Genomic DNA, 22,813 nt, shown 5'->3' with positions numbered 1-22,813 from the left:
CAGGAGAATTTTGTGCAGGTCACGCTGGAGTTGTCATGTGAGTGTAACCTTGTGAGGTATCAGTGACCATGTGACGTAAGGGTGACCTATGGGACCCCTCCTAGTCTCCCCCATCTAAGCCCTGGGTGGAGTTAGCTCTCTCTCTCTTATGCTCTTGATTTCCAGTTAAGCCTTTGCTGAGTTGCAGTGCAGTCAAGTCCTAGAGTGTGTCTGGAGTCCATAGGAGCCTCAAGTCCGTCCTGCAGCCACAAGTCTACAAGTAACTACAGTCACAGCTTAGTCAGTCTCAAGTCAAATCAAGTCAGTCACAGTCATCTATTGTCAAGTCAGAGTGGTCTACACTAAAATTGTCCAAATCTACTGGAGTACTCCAGGATGGGAAAATTGTCCTCCATACTGCCGGCAGTAAAAAAAAAATTAAAGAGATACATACCTTCCTTCGCTCCCCTGGTGCCTGGGGCTGAAAACACCACACTGCCGCTCAGCCTATCGCCAGCCGAGTCGGGACTTCGCTGGTGCCAGTGATTGGCTGAGTGCAGTATGACTCACCGACCACCGTCAACCAGGAAGAGGATCGCGGCGGAGACCGAAGTGGGTTACCGGAGGCACCGGGGGAGCGAAAAAGGTATACATCTCTTAATTTTTTTTACTGCCGGCAGTATGGAGGACAATTTTTCAATCCTGGAGTACTCCTGATCCAGCGGTATACCTTAGGATGGTATTGAGGATAAACCACGCCCTGGCATCACGAATACAAGTGGTTAATGCCATCTGCCCCTAGGGTAATTCCATCTGCCCTGCATCACACCCTCTACCACACAAGGTTACAGTCATCAGTCGATGACCGTCTCAGTCGGTAATTGGCCATCAGCGCCGAGACCATGTCGTCTCGGAAGGTAGGGGCTGCAGCATTCTGTGACAGGAGTAGATTGGGGAAGGGGAATTGCGCCCGAGCGGTCTGACTGGAATTTGAATTTCGGCGGCAGAAATTCCACCAAGTTAGCGAGGCCTGGCAGTAGTCTTTTACGCCTTGGACTCCAAGCAGGGATTATAACTTTCCTAAAAGTCCGGATATATTAGGGTGATTTTTTTAAAACCTGCATAGCTGAAGGGCGGTGCAGTTGCCCATAGCAACCAATCAGATTACTTTTACTTTCACTTTTAAAAAAAAGGCCTCTGAAAAAGGGAAGAAGCCATCTGGTTGCTATGGGCAACTACAACGCTCTTCTACACAGGTTTTGATAAATCTCACCCAATAATGCCTGTATCAGAGCTGCATGGCGACCGTCTGGAGATCTAGTAGATCTAGGAGATCATAAAAACACAGAATCCAGACAATCGTATTTTAAAAGGTTCGGCCCATAAACTCACTATCCGGTGTCGTCATTAAGGAGATCTGAGAAACATTGGACACGGAGTTTCGAAAGCTTTATCGTCTTTTCAGAAACATTAAACATTCCCAAGGAAATAAATAAACTGTCCTTGGATTCCACAGAACATTCCGTATTGCAGAAGAGAAAGCGGTAAAAAGAAACTCATAACAAATGGCAGAACCTTCAGTAAAGATATTAGGACATATAGAACAGTGTTTTCCAAACAGTGCGCCTCCAGCTGTTGCAAAACTACAACCCCCAGCATGCCCGGACAGCCAACGGCTGTCCGGGCATGCTGGGAGTTGTAGTTTTGCAACAGCTGGAGGCGCACAGTTTGGGAAACTCAGATATAGGGGGACATTTACTAAAGCATTATCGCCTGTAAATATAGAGCAAATGGCTAATGTAGACCTAGAATTGGCGCTTGCCGCATTTATTATGTCATTTTTGTCAGGAGCACATACTGTGGACGTGGTATACGATTCTTTTGGCAGTGGATTTATCATCTGAGTCTTTTTACGAGTTGTACAAAATTCCACAAATCCCACACCAGCCCTGACCACCTTCAATGCCCCACTGCTCCTCTGGCCCCATAGCAGTTGGTTCCAACCCTGGACCGGAGGAGCAGGGGAGCACTAAAGCAGGGCAGTATATGGCTGGGGGTAATATGTCTGTTGGGGCTGCGTACAACTATGGGAGTACAGAGAGGCCCTACAATTATATATGGGGGTTCAGAGGGGGCCTACAACAATAAGGGGGTGCAGAATGACTTACAACTATATGTAATGGCACAGAGGGGCCCTATAACTATATGGGGGCAGTATAGGGGCCTACAACTATATATGGGGCAGTATAGGGGCCTACAACTATATATGGGGCCAGTATAGGGGCCTACAACTATATATGGGGCAGTATAGGGGCCTACAACTATATATGGGGGCCTACAACTATATATCGGGCAGTATAGGGGCCTACAACTATATATGGGGCAGTATAGGGGCCTACAACTATATATGGGGCAGTATAGGGGCCTACAACTATATATGGGGCAGTATAGGGGCCTACAACTATATATGGGGGCAGTATGGGGGCCTACAACTATATATGGGGCAGTATAGGGGCCTACAACTATATATGGGGCAGTATAGGGGCCTACAACTATATATTGGGGCAGTATAGGGGCCTACAACTATATATGAGGGCAGTATAGGGGCCTACAACTATATATGGGGGCAGTATAGGGGCCTACAACTATATACGGGGGCAGTATGGGCCTACAACTATATATGGGGCAGTATAGGGGCCTACAACTATGTATGGGGGCAGTATAGGGGCCTTCAACTATATATGGGTCAGTATAGGGGCCCACAACTATACAAGGGGGCAGTATAGGGGCCTACAACTATATATGGGGGCAGTATAGGGGCCTTCAACTATATATGGGGGCAGTATGGGGGCCTACAACTATGTATGGGGGCAGTATAGGGGCCTTCAACTATATATGGGGGCAGTATGGGGGCCTACAACTATACATGGGGGCAGTATGGGGGCCTACAACTATATATGGGGACAGTATAGGAGCCTACAACTATATATGGGGGCAGTATAGGAGCCTACAACTATATATGGGGGCAGTATGGGGCCTACGACTATGTATGGGGGCAGTATAGGGGCCTACCACCATATATGGGGGCAGTATAGGAGCCTACAACTATATATGGGGCAGTATAGTGGCCTACAACTTTATATGGGGGCAGTATAGGAGCCTACAACTATATATGGGGGCAGTATAGGAGCCTACAGCTATATATGGGTCAGTATAGGGGCCTACAACTATACATGGGTCAGTATATGGGCCTACAACTATATATGGGGGCAGTATAGGGGCCTACAACTATATATGGGGGCAGTATAGGGGCCTACAACTATATATGGGGGTAGTATAGGGGCCTACAACTATATATGGGGGCAGTATAGGGGCCTACAACTATATATGGGTCTGTATGGGGGCCTACAACTTTATATGGGGGCAGTATAGGGGCCTACAACTATATATGGGGGCAGTATAGGGGCCTACAACTATATGTGGGGGCAGTATGGGGCCTACAACTATGTATGGGGGCAGTATAGGGGCCTACCACCATATATGGGGACAGTATAGGAGCCTACAACTATATATGGGGCAGTATAGGGGCCTACAACTATATATGGGGGCAGTATAGGAGCCTACAACTATATATGGGGGCAGTATAGGGGCCTACAGCTATATATGGGTCAGTATAGGGGACTACAACTATATATGGGGGCAGTATAGGAGCCTACAGCTATATATGGGTCAGTATAGGGGCCTACAACTATATATGGGGGCAGTATAGGGGCCTACAACTATATATGGGGGCAGTATAGGGGCCTACAACTATATATGGGCGCAGTATAGGGGCCTACAACTATTTAAGGGGGCAGTATAGGGGCCTACAACTATATATGGGGCAGTATAGGGGCCTACAACTATATATGAGGGGCAGTATAGGGGCCTACAACTATATAAGGGGGCAGTATAGGGGCCTACAACTATATATTGGGGCAGTATAGGGGCCTACAACTATATATGGGGGCAGTATAGGGGCCTACAACTATATATGGGGGAAGTATAAGGGCCTACAACTATACGTGGGGCAGTATAGGGGCCTACAACTATATATGGGGCAGTATAGAGGCCTACAACTATATATGGGGGCAGTATGGGGACCCAAAACTATTTATGAGGGCAGTATAGGGGCCTACAACTATATATGGGGCAGTATATGGACCTACAACTATATATAGGGGCAGTATAGGGGCCTACAACTATATATGGGGGCAGTATAGGGGTCTACAACTATATATGGGGGCAGTATGGGGACCCAAAACTATTTATGAGGGCAGTATAGGGGCCTACAACTATATATGGGGCAGTATGGGGACCTACAACTATATATGGGGCAGTATAGGGGCCTACAACTATATATGGGGCAGTATAGGGGCCTACAACTATATATGGGGCAGTATATGGACCTACAACTATATATGGGGCAGTATAGGGGCCTACAACTATATATGGGGCAGTATAGGGGCCTACAACTATATATGGGGGCAGTATGGGGACCCAAAACTATTTATGAGGGCAGTATAGTAATAAACCCACTTTATTACAAATGTTTTCAATTATTTTCTATCAGTAATAGAGACTTGTACATTATAATTCATTTGGCAATATTTTAGGGTAATTTTGTATTGCTAAAAGGTGTTTTTTCCGTTTTTGTTTCCCAAAATCTGGTCCCCCTGGCTCTATATATATATATATATATATATATATATATATATATATATATATGTGCAGCTAAAACTCCTTGAAAATAGAAAAAATTACTAATTGTGTATAAAAAGTTAAACAGAAAATAGACTTAAACAACAGATAACGTTTTCGTACAACTGATATGTATATAAAAAAAAAAAATATATATATATATATATATATATACACAGTATATATATATATATATATATATATATATATATATAATATATATATATATATATATATATATTTTTATATATATATATTTTTTTATATATATTCACGCTATATACAGACTACCGCCAATAGTAGCATAGGCTTTGCACCCAGATGCCGGCTGGAGCCATGAAATCAATTATTGCTGCATTTCATGGAGTGCGCAGGTGGACCCATGTAAGGAAAAGCACTATATGTAGGTTTACATTTTCTGGAGAATATAGTTCTTGACATTTCCAGTATACACTGGTACCTCTCAGCATTCACAAGTATCGCCAGCGTCTTATCGTTCCATCTCCAACAGAAGGGTACAGAACAACACAACCTTCAAGTGCCTAGAAAGCTATATACTAAGGCTGCATGCACGCTAGAGGGGCAACACAAGTTATGTGGGACTAACTCCATCAGAGTTGGGGGTCCGCATATGTGGAATAGTCTATGGCAGTGGTCCTCAACCTGCGGACCTCCAGATGTTGCAAAACTACAACTCCCAGCATGCCCGGACAGCCAACGGCTGTCCGGGCATACTGGGAGTTGTAGTTTTGCAACATCTGGAGGTCCGCAGGTTGAAGACCGCTGGTCTATGGCCTTGGGGCACTCCTATAGTAACTGGGTAAGGTTGTAGATGGGCAATGCCCTTGATATTGGTGCAAATATTAGTCACGTAGCACAGTTATGCAGAAGGGCGCTTGTTTCTTTCTTCTCCCTTCTGACTTTAAACAGTTCTCTTTCTAGAGGTGAATTAAAGGGGTTATCCAGGAAAAAACTTTCTTTTATATATCAACTGGCTCCAGAAAGTTAAACAGATTTGTAAATTACTTCTGTAAAAAAAATCTTAATCCTTTCAGTACTTATGAGCTTCTGAAGTTAAGGTTGTTCTTTTCTGTCTAAGTGCTCTCTGATGACACCTGTCTCGGGAAACGCCCAGTTTAGAAGAGGTTTGCTATGGGGATTTGCTTCTAAACTGGGCGGTTCCTGAGACACGTGTCATCAGAGAGCACTTAGAAAGAAAAGAACAAACTTAACTTCAGAAGCTCATAAGTACTGAAAGGATTAAGATTTTTAATAGAAGTAATTTACAAATCTGTTTAACTTTCTGGAGCCAGGGGTATTCCAGGATTTTTTATTTGACTGTGCTACAGGGGCTGTAAAGTTAGTGTAGTTCATAATATAGTGTCTGTACCTGTGTTTCATGATGGTCTCGCAATTCTTCAATGATTTTTGCCCCAATGTTTATTTTTAACAGCGTACAAAATGAGTACCCAAGTTGCAGTGCGGCCGAGATTTAACATCACTGGTCAGGTGTTCAGAGCAGCCTGTCTTTGCTTTAATGGGTGGAGTGACTGCTGGGTGGGAAGGAGATCATTCTGCAGTGAATTGTAGTTTTGCAACAGCTGGAGGCCCCCTGGTCAGAAAACACTGGTTGTGAGCGGTATCACAGCTCTGTTCTATTAAAGTGAATGGAGCCAAGTTGTAATACAACACACAACCTGAGAACAGGAATGGTGCTGTTTTTGAATCCTTTAAAGGGGTACTCCGGTGAAAAACATATTTTTTTTTTCATATCAACTGGCTCCAGAAAGTTAATCAGATTTGTAAATTACTTCTATTAAAAAAATCTATCTTGGCCGCCGGACGTTATTTCTGTGACTTACCCACATTGATGACTACTCATTGTTTGCATTGTTCTCACTTTATTTCTTTAATAAAAAACGCTTTTGAATTGGAAAAAAAAAATAAAAATCTATCTTAATCCCTCCAATACTTATCAGCTGCTGAAGTTGAGTTGTTCTTTTCTGTCTGACCACAGTGCTCTCTGCTGGCACCTCTGTCTGTCTCAGCACCTGTCCGGAGCCGGAGAGGTTTGCTATGGGGATTTGCTCCTACTCTGGACAGTTCCTGAGACAGACAGAGGTGTCAGCAGAGAGCACTGTGGTCAGACAGAAAAGAATAACTCCACTTCAGCAGCTGATAAGTACTGGAAGGATTAAGATTTTGTAATAGAAGTAATTTACAAATCTGTTTAACTTTCTGGAGCCAGAAAATGTATTATTTTTTTTTTTTTTACTGGATAACCCCTTTAAGGGTCTATTCACACATACAGTATTCGGCGCAGAATTGATGCGCAGGATTTTCTGCTGCAAATTTCAATGTAAACTCAATGACTGAACACAGCTTGAAATCCTGCGCATAAAATCTGCGCACAATACTGTACGTGTGAATAGACCCTTAAGGGGGTACTCCGCTGCTCAGCGTTTGTAACAAAATGTTCCGAACACTTAGAGCCGGCGCTGGGAGCTCGTGACGTCATAGCCCCGCCCCCTCACGATGTCACGCCCCACCCCCTCAATGCAAGTCTATGGGAGGGGGCGTGACAGCCGTCACGCCCCCTCCCATAGACTTGCATTGAGGGGGCGGGGCATGATGTCATGAGGGGCGGGGCGTTGTTCCAAACGCTGAGCATCAGAGTACCGCTTTAAGGTCCTGGCCAATTTGCGTTTTCGCACTTTCGTTTTTTCCTCCTCCCCTTCTAAAAATCATAACGCTTTCAATTTTGCACCTACAGACCCATAATTTACAAACTTTCATAAGGACATTTACAATTTACAAAGGATATTCATAAGGACATTCAGGGACTGTTCACCTAAAAGATCATACAAAACGGCCATATACATAATGCAACCGGGAGGGTGATATTAAAGGGGTATTTTCACTGGAATACCCCTTTAATATCACCCTCCCGGTTGCATTATATATATGGCCATTTTGTATGATCTTTTAGGTGAACAGTCCCTGAATGTCCTTATAGGAGACGGTAGCGCAAGATAATAAGTTCCATGTTCGTCCTAACTCATCCTATCCACTTAAAGTATCAGACTATAATAGAGGTCGATGGTGACTATCTCCTGTTAGTATGATTAGTTATTCGTCTATATAAAGTAAATTATATTCAGGGGTTAAGTGATCATTACGACCTCAATTCATGTTTCTAACATTATCCCTGTAAAGAAGATTTTTCATCAATTTTTCTCTTCCGTCCATGCCCAGGGAGATTATCTACAGTGCCATGGGGTTGTAAACTTCTTGATAATGTTGCGCACTGTGGACAAAGAGAAATCTAGATCTCTGGAGATGGACTTGTAACCTTGAGATTGTTGATATTTTTCCACAATTTTGGTTCTCAAGTCCTCAGACAGTTCTCTTCTCCTCTTTCTGTTGTCCATGCTTAGTGTGGCACACACAGACACACAATGCAAAGACTAAGTGAACTTCTCTCCTTTTTATCTGCTTTCAGGTGTGATTTTTATATTGCCCACACCTGTTACTTGCCCCAGGTGAGTACAAAGGAGCATCACATGCTTGAAACAATCTTATTTTTCCACAATTTTGAAGGGTGCCAATAATTTTGTCCGGACCATTTTTGGAGTTTGGGGACATTATGTACAATTAGCTTTTTTTCCTCCTTTTTTGGTTTAGTTCCAATACACACAAAGGGAATAAACATGTGTTACTGCAATCCTTTTCTGTGAGAAATATTTAATTTTCCAGAAAAATTTCAGGGGTGCCAACATTTACGGCCATGACTGTACAATGAATTGAATAAGCAATCATATGAATGCTTATAGAACCCACTAAACCACCAGTGATCGTCATACAACTGTTTAAATGCTGCTGTCATTTATGCCTGTGGCATCTAAACAGTGAAAATAGACAATCTCTGTGTGGGCTATGAGGGGTCGCTCTCGACTGATGAAAGCATTCGGGTATGGAGCATGCTGGGGTCCCAAACCTGCCCCATAAGGACGAGCATACTCCACATCCTCTGGTGGTAACAGGTTTAAAGGGGTTTTCCACTTTGGACAATCCCTACATATTAGTATAGAGGACCCTTGGTTGTAATTTTTTGGAAAACCATAGAAAGGGTCAGGTGGGGGTGCTCTAATTTGGATCCTTAGTCCTTGAATTACAAAATGGTTACTAAGAGAATATTTTGCTTGTGGAGGACCTGTCCTGCATTGATTTGAAGGGGCTCTGTGTAATGCTTAAAGGGGTACTCCACTGCCCCAGCGTTCGGAACATTTTGGTCCGAATGCTGGGTGCAGGTTGCGGGGGGTCGTGAGGTCACAGACACGCCCTTGGGATGTCACGTCACGCCCCCTCAATGCAAGTCTATGGGAGGGGGCGTGGCAGCTGCCACGCCCCCTCCTATAGACTTGCATTGAGGGGGTGTAGCGTGACCTCATGAGGGGCGTGGCCATGACCTCACAACCCCCGAGGCCCGCACCCAGCGTTCGGAACAAAATGTTCCGAACGCTGGGGCAATGGAGTACCCCTTTAATTTCACCTGTGGTGGCGCTGCAAGGAAAATTGAACACTAAGGCCTTACTCACACGGTGAAATTTCCGAGCAGAATTTCCGGAAAAATTCAGTTTGAAAATCCCGTTGCAGCAGAGTCCTATTGTTTTCAATGGGATTCTGCTGCACCGTGGACACAGTGGAATTTTCAAAGTCGAAATCTACTTCGCAAATTCAGATTCTGGCCGCCGCAGAAAGAATTGACAAGTCGAGTTGTTCCGCAGAATCCCCTCAGAAATCCATTGTCATCTATGGAGACAACACATTTCCGAGAGGTCCTAGTGCCGGCATAGTCTGCCAGCATCCACTGTGCGCACAATTTCCAGCTTAAATTTTCTAGGTGGACATCCCGCAAAAAATCTGCTGCAATTCTTTCTGCAGAGACCGGAATTTCCGGATTCCGAATTTTCCACGGCAAATGTTTCCGCCTCTGACATTCCACCGTGTGCACGGTGCAGCAGAATCCCAATGAAAACAATGGGACTCTGCTGCAAAGGAATTCCGGAGCAGAATTTTTCTGCTGGATTACGCTCGGAAATTCCACCGTGTGAACATGGCCTTAATGTCTTTTCCTTGCAGCGCCTCCACAGGTGAAATGCAGCATTACACCGTGCCCATGCAGCTCAATGAAGGACCGGTCCTCCACCAACAAAACAAGCTCCTAGTAACTGCAATTTAAGTAACAAGGATCCAAAATGGAGCCCCCTTTCTATTAAAGGGGTACTCCGTCCCTAGACATCTTATCCCATCTTAAAGGGTACCTCTCATCAAAAAAACTTTTGATATATTATAGATTAATGTATGCAGAATAACTTTACAATTGCATGTTATTAAAAAATCTGCTTCTTTCTATTTAATTTTCCACTTTGAAGAAATGACCACTAGGGGTCTCCCTACCAGTCCTGGCAGCGAGGATTTCAGACTCATGCTGGAGTCCTAAACACTACGAGCTGCCAGTCTGCTTTGTTCACAAGGGAGAACACTCAGAGCTGCCTGCCTGCTTTGTTCACAGCCTATTTGGCTGTGAACAAAGCAGGCTGGCAGCTCTGAGTGTTTAGGACTCCAGCATGAGTCAGAAATGCTTGCTGCCAGGACTGATCGGGAAAAATACAATAGAAAGAAGCATATTTTTCATTAACATGCTATTGGAAAGTTATTCAACATTCATTCATCTAAAATATATCAAAAGTTTCTTTGATGAGAGGTCCCCTTTAAGATGTCTGATCAAGGGGATCTCTGTGCAGCACAGACAATACAAATGTGTTGTACAGCTCACCTCCGATATTCCCGCGCGCGGCTCCGCACTTGGCTCGGTGCCAGTGGGATCGTGGGAGAAGCAAAAGATGATCCAGCACTGGGTAAAAGTTGCAGCTTTATTATAATCCGAATCCAACAAGCAGACTTGACACGATAAAACCGACACCCTCCCTCGCCATACGCGTTTCAAGCGCAGGCGCGCTCTTCCTCAGTGACGTCGTGGGGTCTGTCGGGCAAGGACTTATCTCGTACTGGCTCAGGTGAGAATGAATGAATCCTAATTGCACCGTCCTAGATTTTCCGCTAAACCACACGACTAAGTAGAGACTTTTGTGTCCGAATACAAAAATGTAAAAAAATAATAATAATACAAGACTGTAATCACTCACATATATGTGGCAACACATTAATGTCATTTTATGCGGTTACTATACATGTTTTTGTTGATTGTAGATACTGTATACATTATCATATTTATCATTGTGTTACCATTTTAATACCATTAATAATGGGAAAGAAGTTCACGCCTGACATTCATGCCACACGGGGCGCGAGGGCCAAGGGGTGATGTGCCAGAGGGCTTCTCTATGTTCCAGCTTGTTTTTAATGCAGCCCTGTCTTCTGCCAATTATCACGAGCTCGATTCCATATATCCTGAATCCGGAGACAATTCCATTATGTATTGTTTGAAAATGCAGAGACGCAGCGGATTTGTTTCTATTTAGCGCCCCCCCCCCATCATTCAGATGTCTTTAACAATCTCTGTGCAGCCCCCGCTACATGCGGGAGGCCATGACCCTCAAGACACGCCTCAAGACACGCCCCCTCAAGACACGCCCCCTCAATGCAAGTTTATGGGAGGGGGCGTTGTCACGCCCCCACCCATAAACTTGCATTGAGGAGGCGTGGTGTGACATCATGAGGGGCTTGGCCGTGACGTTGCGACTGCCCCCCCCCCCCCCCGCTCCAAGCATTCGGAACAAAATCTTCCGAACTTTGGGGCAGCGGAGCACCCCTTTAATTCAGAATTTTTAGTTATAAAAGGTCACATGACATTGGATTTTTCGAAATTGTTTAATCTGCTATCAACGTAGAATAGGTTCATACAATTTGGTAAAAACAAGGATTTTATAGCAATATAAAGAAAAATAACCAAATAAATACACAGGCAACTCGTCCGTACAAATATATAATTTTTAATAAACCCCATGACAAGTAAGAAAGCATCGTGTCTGATACACATGTCGGGTGATAATTACATTAATTAATTAAGGGAGGAGTTCACACTGCGTTTTCGTTTCCCTTTAAAGGGGTAGTCCAGTGGTGAAAAACTTATCCCCTATCCTAAGGGCATGCCCCCTTCTGGCGGCCTGTCGGGGCTCCTTAGGATAGGGGATAAGTTGTTCCCCACGGGTCACCACTGGACTACTCCTTTAACATATAAATTTTATACCAGTGCTTCCCAACCAGGGCGGTTCCAGCTGTTGCAAAACGACAACTCCCAGCATGGACGGACAGCCAAAGGCTTCTGAGATGAAAGGGAAGCCTTGATTTACCTGTCAGGGACAGTTTGGATCCTCTGGAGGAGGCAGACAAGTCACTGGCTGTTCAGGCATGCTGGGAGTTGAGGTGTTGAAACAGTTGAAGGAAAACACTTTTATACACTTGCAGATGAATAAAAACCTATACACGATGCTAAAAACTGACGCTGCTGAGTGTCGTACAGCAGAATCAGATTCCCATTGACATTATATAAAATAGGTTTATAACGTATATTTTTTGCCCTGTACACAATGGCGTCATTGACTCCGCTTCTGAATGCGGGAAAATTTAAAAGACCGCGACGGAAACAATGACACGGAGACGGAAACCACATGTGAACCCATTGTAAACATTGTAAAAAAAAATTAAAATAGAATAATAAAAATGATAAAGAGTTCTTGTAGATGACAACGAAACGGTAACAAATTGGATATTTGGCAAAAACATCAGTGGGGGAAAAAAAATGTTAAAGGGGTACTCCGGTGGAGAAATATATATATACATTTTTTTTTTTTTTTTTTTTTTAAATCAACCGGTGCCAGAAAGTTAAACAGGTTTGTAAATGACTTCTATTAAAAATCGTAATCCTTCCAGTACTTATCAGCTGCTGTATGCTCCACAGGAAGTCGTGCAGTTCTTTCCAGTCTGACCACAGTGCTCTCTGCTGCCACCTCTGTCCATTTTAGGAACTGTCAAGAGCAGGAGAGGTTTGCTATGGGGATTTGCTCCTGTTTTAGACAGTTCCTGAGAGGGACAGAGGTGTCAGCAGAGAGCACTGTGGTCAGACTGGAAAGAACTACACAACTTCCTGTGAAGCATACAGCAGCTGATAACTACTGGAAGGATTAAGATTTTTATTAGAAGAAATTTACATATCTGTATAACTTTCTGGCACCAGTTGCTTAAAAAAAAGAATAATGTTTTCCACCAGAGTTCCCCTTTAAATGGGCACTGTCCCATTCGAAAACATTCACCTTTCTAATATACTTCATAAAAAAATCTCCTTTTTTATAGAAATCATGGCTTATATACAAGACCACTAGGGGTCCCCATACCACCCAGAACATAATCCTGTCCGGCTGCAGCATCATCTTTGTCCAGGCTGAAGCACAGGCAGGGACAAAGTCCAGGAAGTGAGGGCGGGGACTAGCACTCCTCTGTGCTCACTCCTGTCCTATCAGACTGCACCATGAAAACAGAGAGGAAGGGGTTACAGAGCAGCCTGCAGTGATTGGATGAAGAGACCCAGCACAGCACAGCAGACTCAGGGAGGAAGTGAATGAATGGTGAGTGAGGGCGGGATCAGTGCTTGCCTCAGACATGCCCCTTCCTGAGCAGTGGATGTCAGAATGAGTGAGCAGCAGAAGAGAGGGATTTGTGAGCCAAATGCAAAAGCTAGACACATAAAAAAGACATGGAAAGAATCTACATGACCTGGTGAGCAACATATATAGAACTAGTGAATAATATATAGAAATATTTTTTCTTTGATATGACGCTTAAATAAAAAAATAAAAAATAAAAAAAACACACTATAAAGAAAATTATTCTGACCCAAATATACAGTGATTTTCACTTAAGGCTATGTTTGCACTACGGAATCCCCACCCCAAGACATTCCAGGCAGAGATTACAGGGGGAGCCACCGAAATCCATTGGTGCTAGGACCCAGCTGACATGTGGCGCCACCATTAACGGCAATGCAATATACACTAAATTCCACCGAAAGAATGAACACGTTCAGTCCGGAATTTTTTGGGAGTGCACTTTTAGGGTGCGTTCACACGCTTTTTGTTTTTGTGGGTTTTCCGCTGCATATTTGAAAGTGGGCGGGCTCTTCTCGGCTGTCCGCAGCAGATTTTCCACGGCGGAATCTACGCTGCCAAAAATCCACCGCAAGCCCCATTAAAGTCAGTAGGGACTGCTGCAGCGGAATTTCCGCAGCGGAAAAATTCCGCCGCGGAAAATCTGCTTTGGACAGCCGAGAAGAGCCCGCCCACTTTCATATATATGCACCGGAAAACCCGCAAAAACTAAAAGCGTGTGAACGCACCCTGAGGCTTCAAAAATGTCAGGAGAGAAGAGCAGGAGAGGTTTGCTAGGGGGATTTGCTCCTGCTCTGGACAGTTCCTGACATGGACAGAGGTGTCAGCAGAGAGCAATGTGGTCAGACTGGAAAGAACTACACAACTTCCTCTGGAGCATACAGCAGCTGATAAGTCCTGGAAGGATTAAGATTTATTTTTAAATAGAAGTAATTTACAAATCAGTATAACTTTCTGCCACCAGTTGATTTGAATACTTTTTTTTTTTTTTTTACACCGGAGTACCCCTTTAACATGTACGGCCAATCCATGTTTAAGAGCAGTATTTCCCAGCCAGGGTGCCTCCAGCTGTTGCAAAACTACAACTCCCAGCATGCCCGGACAGCCTTTGGCTGTCCGGGCATGCTGGGAGTTGTAGTTTTGCAACAGCTGGAGGCGCCCTGGTTGGGAAACACTGGTATATATAGCATTGGTGTTCCTCCTGTAAGTCTCTAGCTGTTGCAAAACTACAACTCCCAGCATGCTACAACTCCCAGCATGCTACACTTTGTTAGATGGTTAACCAAAACTCTTTAATGTCCTCCATGCTGCTGCTGCTTCTTAGGATGTGTACAGAAATAGCATGCCAAAGGCTGTCCGGGCATGCTGGGAATTGTAGTTTTGCAACAGCTGGAGGCACCCTGGTTGGGAAATACTTGGTTAAATCATTAACCAATGCTCTTTAATGTCCTCCATGCTGCTGCTGCTTCTTAGGATGTGTACAGAAATAGCATGTCAAAGGCTGTCCGGGCATGCTGGGAGTTGTAGTTTAGCAACAGCTAGAGACACCCTGATTGGAAAACACTGTGACAGTTCATCATGATCGGCACGACGCCGAAACCAGTGTTTCGGCACAGCGCCATTTATATTGTAACAGTCTAATATATTAGGAATGTATCCGATTCGGTATCATATTGCATTAGTGTTGTTCATTCTTGATAGCCTGCATGTTTCTTAGGCTGTGTTTCAACATATTTATGTGTTTTTTTTTTAAATCCAACAACCTCCCTCTCCCCCCCCATCCCACCCCAAAAAAACAAAAAACAAAAAAAAAAACGTCCAATTCGCCTTACGTTTTTTTTTGTTTTTGTGGGGAAAAGAACACTGCGTCCAGATGTTAGCTGGAAGTCAGCAGAGAAATATGAAATGCTGAACCCACTTGGAAACTAAGCCTCAATCTCACTCATGGAATCTCAATTGCCCCAAAAAAAACAACTTTAGGACAAGTAGAACGTTGCGAATGTTTCATCCCTGTATATTAAGCTGCGTAACTTGTATACTCTTAGGACAGTGTTTCCCAACCAGGATACCTCCAGCTGCTGCAAAACTACAACTCCCAGCACCCTAAGGCTCTTTCAGAAGATCCACACTGCCTCCTCCAGAGGATCTACACTGTCCCTGAAAGGTAAATCAAGGCTTCCCTCTCATCTCAGCAGCCTTTGACTGTCCGGGCATGTTGTGGAGGTACTCTGGTTGGGAAACACTGTCTTAGGGCAATGCTGATACAGCAAACACGTGTGTTTATACAGTATTTTGCACATTTTATGACTTACCATATTTTTCGCCGTATAAGACGCACTTTTTCTTCCCCAAAACTGGGGGGGGAAAAGTTGGTGCGTCTTATACGGCAAATACACCCCTATCGCGGCGGTCCCTGCGGCCATCAACGGCCGGGACCCGCGGCTAATACAGGACATCACCGATCGCGGTGATGCCCTGTATTAACCCTTCAGACGCGGCGATCAAAGCTGACCGCCGCGTCTGAAGGGAAAGTGACACTAACCCGGCTGTTCAGCGATTTCACCGCGGCGTCCCGAACAGCCCGACTGAATAGCCGGGTTAGTGCTTACAGGACACTGGGAGGGACCTTACCTGCCTCCTCGGTGTCTTCTCCGTTCAGGGATCCCCTGTATGGCCGGCGCTCTCCTTTCTCGTCATCACGTCGTCGCGTACGTGCGTCGGCGTGCGTAACGTCGCGATGACGGCGACGGAGAGCGAGGATACCCGGCCGGCAGCAGAGACGTTCCCGGGCGACAGCGATGGAGCGACATCCAGGGCAGCGGTGACGGGTCCGGAGCGGCGGGGACACGTGAGTATTACCTCCTATGCAGTGGTCTTCAATCTGCGGACCTCCAGATGTTGCAAAACTACAACTCCCAGCATGCCCGGACAGCCAACGGCTGTCCGGGCATGCTGGGAGTTGTAGTTTTGCAACATCTGGAGGTCCGCAGATTGAAGACCACTATTGGGTTCAAAATCTTAATTTTTTTAGATTTTGCCCCTAAAAATTGGGTGCGTCTTATACGCCGGTGCGTCCTATAGGGCGAAAAATACGGTACATTACATATCTAAGACCTTTTTTCCGTTACTTTTTGCATAAGGAATATAGTAATTTATTTGTTCTCGGTTATCTTCACGGCTTTTGGATAGTACTTTATAAAAATACTTTGAACGATCTCTACTGTGTTCCCGGTGGGAGTAGAACTATATTTCTTGCCATTGTACACAAATCCCTTCTCGACCGAAAATACAGCCTGGTTGAACTTGTCTTGCTTAAAGGGTATCTCCGCATTAAGGCTTTCAACCAGGCACCAGAGAAATAGGCTCCAACGCTCGGCATAGTAGTCTTGCACCAGTCCCCCCAGTTGTTTGTTAGCATAGTCTAAAATGTTGCCAGTAGGACCCCATAGAGTTATCTGGTTGCGAGCGTTCATGTCATAAAGGGAGGCCTCCTGAGACGTTACCGCCATTTTCCTGGCATCACTCAACCATCTGCCAAGCAAGAACTGGGGTTGACTGGAAAGGAGATCATCGAGTGCAGGGAGGAGGTCGTAGACCAGCACCCCGCCTGCCGTTACAAGACTCTCTAGATCTTCGTTCTCGTAAGATGTCTTGATGTCAACGTAATATTGAGTTACCAACTGCTGCACGGCCTCTCTGGTGACGTCCACCAGGTCATACAGGAACGGGCTACTTTTCGACAGGGACGAGGCTGCGTCGCGCATGAGCTTCCAAGCTTCGAAGAGGTCATTCTGGTTGTAGCAGACGTCTGTATTCATCTTGAGAGATGGTCGCCTCACTAGGGGGCTGTGGTTGTGGTCCTTCCAATTTTGGGTACAGTTGTAGACACTGGTGAGAAGAAGCCGCCATGCCGCCAGAGCATTAGGGTCTTTTTGGCCGTAACGTCTGGTGGTGTAACCGGCGATCCACTCGGTAAGATTAAGGGGCTTGGATCTCCATCCGATCTCATTCATCAGTTCATATATCATGTCGTTTTGCTCGATGCCTTCTGGGGTCAATCCTGTCCCAACCATGGTGGAGTTTTCGAACGCCAAGGCATCAAAGGGTCCGGCGTTGACCGAGTCGACTTTCCCGTATAAACCGTGGTTGCCACCAAAGTTATGTAGCATGCACCAAATGAACGGCTGGCCGAAGAAAGACTCTGTAGACTGATAGACAGGAGAGGTCTCTGCAAACAAGTCCAGGACGATGATTTTACCGATGGGCGCTCCGTGGAGGAGTGCGCGAATCTGCGCTGGCTTCCAGAAGGATGGACTGTTATAAAACAACCAGCCCTGCATCAACCAGATGGCTCCGGGATCCACTGAGGACAAAGAAAAACAAAATGTTAGTCAATATCCTTACTAGCTTAACCCCTTAAGGACGCAGGGTTTCTCCGTTTTTGCATTTCCATTTTTTCCTCATCACCTTCTAAAAATCATAACCCTTTCAATTTTGCACCTAAAATTCCATATTATGGCTTATTTTTTTTGCGCCACCAATTCTACTTTGCAGTGACATTAGTCATTTTACCAAAATATCCACGGCGAAACGGAAAAAAAAATTCATTGTGCGACAAAATTGAAGATCGTACGCGACGGAGGCAGGTAAGGGGACCTCCGCTCGCGTTCTAGCTGATCGGGTCATCGCGATTTCAGCGACTGAGCTGCCGGGAAGCTCTCACTTTCATTTTAGACGCGGCGATCAACTTTGAACGCCGCGTCTAAAGGGGATAATAGCGCACGGCACAACGATCGGCGCCGCACGCTATTAGCCTAGGGTCCCGGCCATTATTAGCCGCCGGGACCGACACAATATGATGCGGGGTCACGGCCTTCACGCCCCCTCCCATAGACTTGCATTGAGGGGACGGGGGGTGACGTCACACGGGTGTGGAGTCGTGACGTCACGAACTTCCGTTCCCGTGGTCGGGACCCAGACCCTCCAGCGCTTCCGGACCAGAAACAGGTGGGTGCCGCATGCTATATAGGATTGGGGATAAGATGTCTAGGGGTGGAGTACCCCTTTAAGAGGTTAAAGGGGTACTCTGCCCCTAGACATCTTATACCCTATTCAAGGGATAGGGGATAAGATGTCTGATCGTGGGTGTCCCGCCGCTGGGGACCCCAGTGATCTCCCTGCTGCACCCGGCGTTCGTTTAGAGCGTCAGGTGCAGTGCTGGAGGCTCGTGACATCACAGCCACACCACGCTCCTGATGTCACGGCCACGCCCCCTCAATGCAAGTCTATAGGAGGGGGGCGTGACGCCCATCACACCCCCTCCTATAGACTTGCATTGAGGGGGCGTGGCCGTGGCGTCAAGAGCCTCCAGCGCTGTATCTGCATCGGGACATCCCTATTAGAAACCTTTCAAGTTAGTAAATTTATGACTAAACTGTGCCTAATTGGCGGAATATTAGATTGCAAGCTCCCCTGGTGCAGGGATAAATGTCTTCCCTTCATGAGCACTACACAGGTTAAAGGGGTACTCCAGTGGAAAACATTTTTTTTTGTCTTTATAAGTCAACTGGTGCCAGAAAGTTAAAGGGGTATTCCAGGCAAAACCTTTTTTTATATATATATCCACAGGCTTCGGAAAGTCAAACAGATTTGTAAATTACTTCTATTAAAAAATCTTAATCCTTCCAATAGTTATTAGCTTCTGAAGTTTTCTGTCTAACTGCTCAATGATGATGTCACGTCCCGGGAGCTGTGCATGATGGGAGAATATCCCCATAGGAACTGCACAGCTCCTGGGACGTGAGTCATCAGAGAGCAGTTAGACAGAAAACAACAACTCAACTTCAGAAGCTAATAACTATTGGAAGGATTAAGATTTTTTAATAGAAGTAATTTACAAATCTGTTTAACTTTCCGGAGCCAGTTGATATATATAAAAAAATAAAAAAAATAAAAAGTTTTGGCCTGGAATACCCCTTTAAACAGATTTGTAAATGACTTCTAAAAAAAAATCTGTATCCTTCCAGTACTTTTTAACAGCTGTATGCTACAGAGGATATTCTGTTCTTTTTGAATTTCTTTTTTGTCCTTTCCACAGTGCTCTCTGCTGACACCTCTGTCCGTGTCAGGAACTGTCCAGAGCAGCATAGGTTTGCTATGAGGATCAGGTGTCAGTAGAGAGCACTGTGGACAAGACCAAAAAGAAATTAAAAAAGAACAGAATTTCCTCGGTAGCATACAGCTGCTAATAAGTACTGGAAGGGTAAAGATTTTTTTTTTAATAGAAGTAATTTACAAATCTGTTTAACTTTCTGGCACCAGTTCATTAAAAAATTTTTTAAAAAGTTTCCCCCCGGAGTACCCCTTTAATAACAAGCAGAACAATGTTGGTATTATATGGTTATACTCGTACCAGTGACCATGGACTTATAGATGGCACTACTGATGGCTGACAAATAGGCCGGGTCAGATGAGGTCGGGGTCATCTCATTGAACGTGTCCGCATTGTAAATATGGTCAGTCCCGAATTCCTCAATCATCTCGGTCATAAAGAGTCCTCCGATCTTCTGGAAGAGGGGGTCCTCCGGGTCCAATAGATAACTGCAGGAGTATGTGCAGTTGAAGTTGCTCCAACCACCCAGCCTGGTCACGTTGATTTTAGGAAATACTCTGTAGAAAACAGCACATCCATTTGTTATACTTTTGACTTACTTCAAAAAAATTAAAGGGGTACTCCGCCCCTAGACATCTTATCCCCTATCCAAATGATAGGGCATAAGATGTCTGATCCTGGTGGTCCTGCCGCTTGGGACCCTCGGGATCTTGGCTGCGGCTCCCCAGACATCCGGTGCACAGAACAAACTTTGCTCCGTGCCGGATGACTGATGATGCAGGGCGGAGGCTCGTGAAGTCACAGTCACGCCCCGAACGTGATGTCACGGCCACGCCCCTCAATGTAAGTCTATGGGAGGGGGCGTCACGCCCCCTCCCATAGACTTGCATTGAGGGGCGTGGTCCTGACGTCACAAGCGGGGATCGACCGGGATGTCACGAGCCTCCGGCGCTGCACCCAACGCTCTAAACAAATTCTGGGTGCAGCAGGGAATTTGGGGGGGCGTGCCTCACTGGCGGGACCCTCGCATTCATACATCTTATCCCCTATCCTTTGGGGGTAAGATATCTAGGGGCAGAGTACCCCTTTAAGAAAGAAGGCCCCCTAACTCAGGTTTGGGAAAAAAATCAAATACCATTACCACATAGACATAGTTACGCCTAGACCAGTTTAAAGGGGTACTCCACTGGAAATGTTTTTTTTTTTTTTTATTTATTTTTTAAATCAACTGGTGCCAGAAAGTTAAACAGATTTGTAAATTACTTCTATTAAAAAAATCTTCGTCCTTCCAGTACTTATCAGCTGCTGTATGTTCCACAGGAAGTTCTTTTCTTTTTGAATTTCCTTTCTGTCTGTCCACAGTGCTCTCTGCTGACACCTCTGTTCATTTTAGGAACTGTCCAGAGCAGGAGAGGTTTTCTATGGGGATTTGCTCCAACTCTGGACAATTCCTAAAATGGACAGAGGTGTCAGCAGAGAGCACTGTGGTCAGACAGAAAAGAAATTCAAAAAGAAAAGAACTTCCTGTGGAACATACAGCGGATGATAAATACTGGAAGGGTTAAGATTTTTTAATAGAAGTCATTTACAAATCTTTTTAACTTTCTGACACCAGTTGATTAAATTTTTTTTTTTTCCAGGGGAGTACCCCTTTAACAACAAGTGTACCATCTCCAACCAGCGTGTGAACTAAGAGGACGTCCAGCCTCGTATGATTTATAAAGTGTAGTCTTTATTTGCATTCATTTAAAAAAAAAAAAAAATCACAAACAAGCACTTTACAAACGGGAAGTTGCCCGACGTGTTTCTGATGTTATCAAAATGTCCTTACTCATGAGTTAGACCCATGAGTAAGGACGTTATGATTATGTCAGGAACGCGTTAGCCACAGTCCCATTTACAAATGGCTGGAATTTTAACTTAAAGGCTACATTGATACCAGGCTACACACCCCCTCCGTTTACAAGTAGCATCCAGGCCTTGTCTCAGGACGTTGTGAATGCATCAGAAACACGTCGGACATAGACCCCTTTTTCAAGTGCTTGGCTGTGATTTTTCATGAACGCATATAAAGGCTACCTTTTAGGATTTATACCTGGCTGGACATCCTCTTTGTTCACAAGTTGCATCCGGGCCTAGTCCAAGCCGAGGGAAGAGTCAGAAGCTGGACAAAGCTCGCTGGGCAAATCTCCCCAATTTTTTTTTTTTGTGTTTTTCAACCAGTGTGCCTCCAGCTGTTGCAAAACTACAACTTTCGGCATGCCCGGACAGCCATTGGCTGTCCGGGCATGCTGAAAGTTGTAGTTTTGCAACAGCTGGAGGCACACTGGTTGTTAAAGATTGGAGTAGAAGGTTTAAAGGGGTACTCCACCCCAAAGGATAAGATGTCTGATCTCGGGGTAGTCCGGCAGCTTGGACCTTTGGATGAGGGATAAGATGTCTAGGGGCGGAGTACCCCTTTAAGGGTTTGTGTGCAGCACTGTGCTGGGGCTTAGTGATGAGCAGCAGGGGCCATATTCGAATTTGCGATATTTCACAATTATTTTGACGATTATTCGTCCTATATTTGCATATTCGCTATGTTCATTATTTTTTTTTCATGCGAACATTTGCATGAAAAATGTGCATAATAATTTGCATGTGAAAAAAACACGAAAATTTGCATAAAAATTAGCATGTGGGGAAAAAAAACGAATATTTGTGATTATGAATATATTGCACTATATTCTAAATATTCGTGAAATCACGATTTGCCGATATTCGCGATAAAAATTTGCATTTGGAATATTCATGCTCAACACTACCGGGGCTTTAGCTTAGCATGGGTCATTGTGGGATTTTTTTTTATTTTTTTAGATTTTTCACATGATATTCAGTCTGGCTTTATGTGAAAAACCACACGGTTAACAGCTGTGTGAACGTACCCCAACAGCGAGGAATGGCCGTCCATGCTGACACAATATGAATGGTAAGAGGAGTTTAGGGATGGGCTAGTGGAATATGCTGCAGACACCAACGCGAGATGGCCGAATTATACACCAGATGGGGAGAACCCTCCATTGGGTTTTTGGGGTGACCACCTTATAATAATATAGGTTCCATGAGATGTCCTCATAGAGGACTACAGAAAACCGGAATATCGCCCCCTTTTGGACGATTGGGTTGATGGCGTATAGGTTCCTGCGGTGTCACCATATGTCTTTGCCGAAAGTCTTGAAGGAGACATTTGGTGATACCACAGGAACCTACAGTCCATAGAAACCCCCAATCCTTAAAGGGGTACTCTGGTGGAAAA

The 22,813-nt window shown here is 44.9% G+C and overlaps 2 protein-coding genes across 4 annotated transcripts in view; both read right to left on the bottom strand.

Annotated features, from left to right (window-relative positions):
* HSD17B1 (hydroxysteroid 17-beta dehydrogenase 1) overlaps positions 1-1,113 on the bottom strand; it is a 70,335-nt gene extending 69,222 nt beyond the window's left edge. The window contains exon 1 of one of the 2 annotated variants that reach the window (XM_056547981.1): positions 1,098-1,113. The gene's annotated coding sequence lies outside the window, so the exon portion shown is untranslated. Of the gene's footprint in view, positions 1-433; positions 448-1,097 lie in introns of those variants that run through there. The other variant, XM_056547982.1, reaches the window with a different exon arrangement.
* A 14,080-nt stretch (positions 1,114-15,193) lies between these two features.
* The window catches only part of NAGLU (N-acetyl-alpha-glucosaminidase), a 37,355-nt gene continuing 29,735 nt past the window's right edge, over positions 15,194-22,813 (bottom strand). Inside the window, exons 5-7 of one of the 2 annotated variants that reach the window (XR_008849214.1) lie at positions 19,819-20,075; positions 16,406-17,769; positions 15,194-16,295 (exon numbers count right to left, since the gene is read on the bottom strand). Coding sequence is in view for 1 of the 2 variants with exons in the window: in XM_056547978.1 (XP_056403953.1) it covers positions 16,559-17,769; positions 19,819-20,075 (1,468 nt within the window). In the remaining variant the exon portion in view is untranslated. Of the gene's footprint in view, positions 16,296-16,390; positions 17,770-19,818; positions 20,076-22,813 lie in introns of those variants that run through there. The other variant, XM_056547978.1, reaches the window with a different exon arrangement.

This window comes from Hyla sarda, chromosome 12, assembly GCF_029499605.1.
Source record: "Hyla sarda isolate aHylSar1 chromosome 12, aHylSar1.hap1, whole genome shotgun sequence".
In the NCBI taxonomy this organism is placed as follows: Eukaryota; Metazoa; Chordata; class Amphibia; order Anura; family Hylidae; genus Hyla; species Hyla sarda.
Note: the sequence above shows the minus strand (reverse complement) of the source record. Positions and strands in the feature narration are given on the sequence as shown.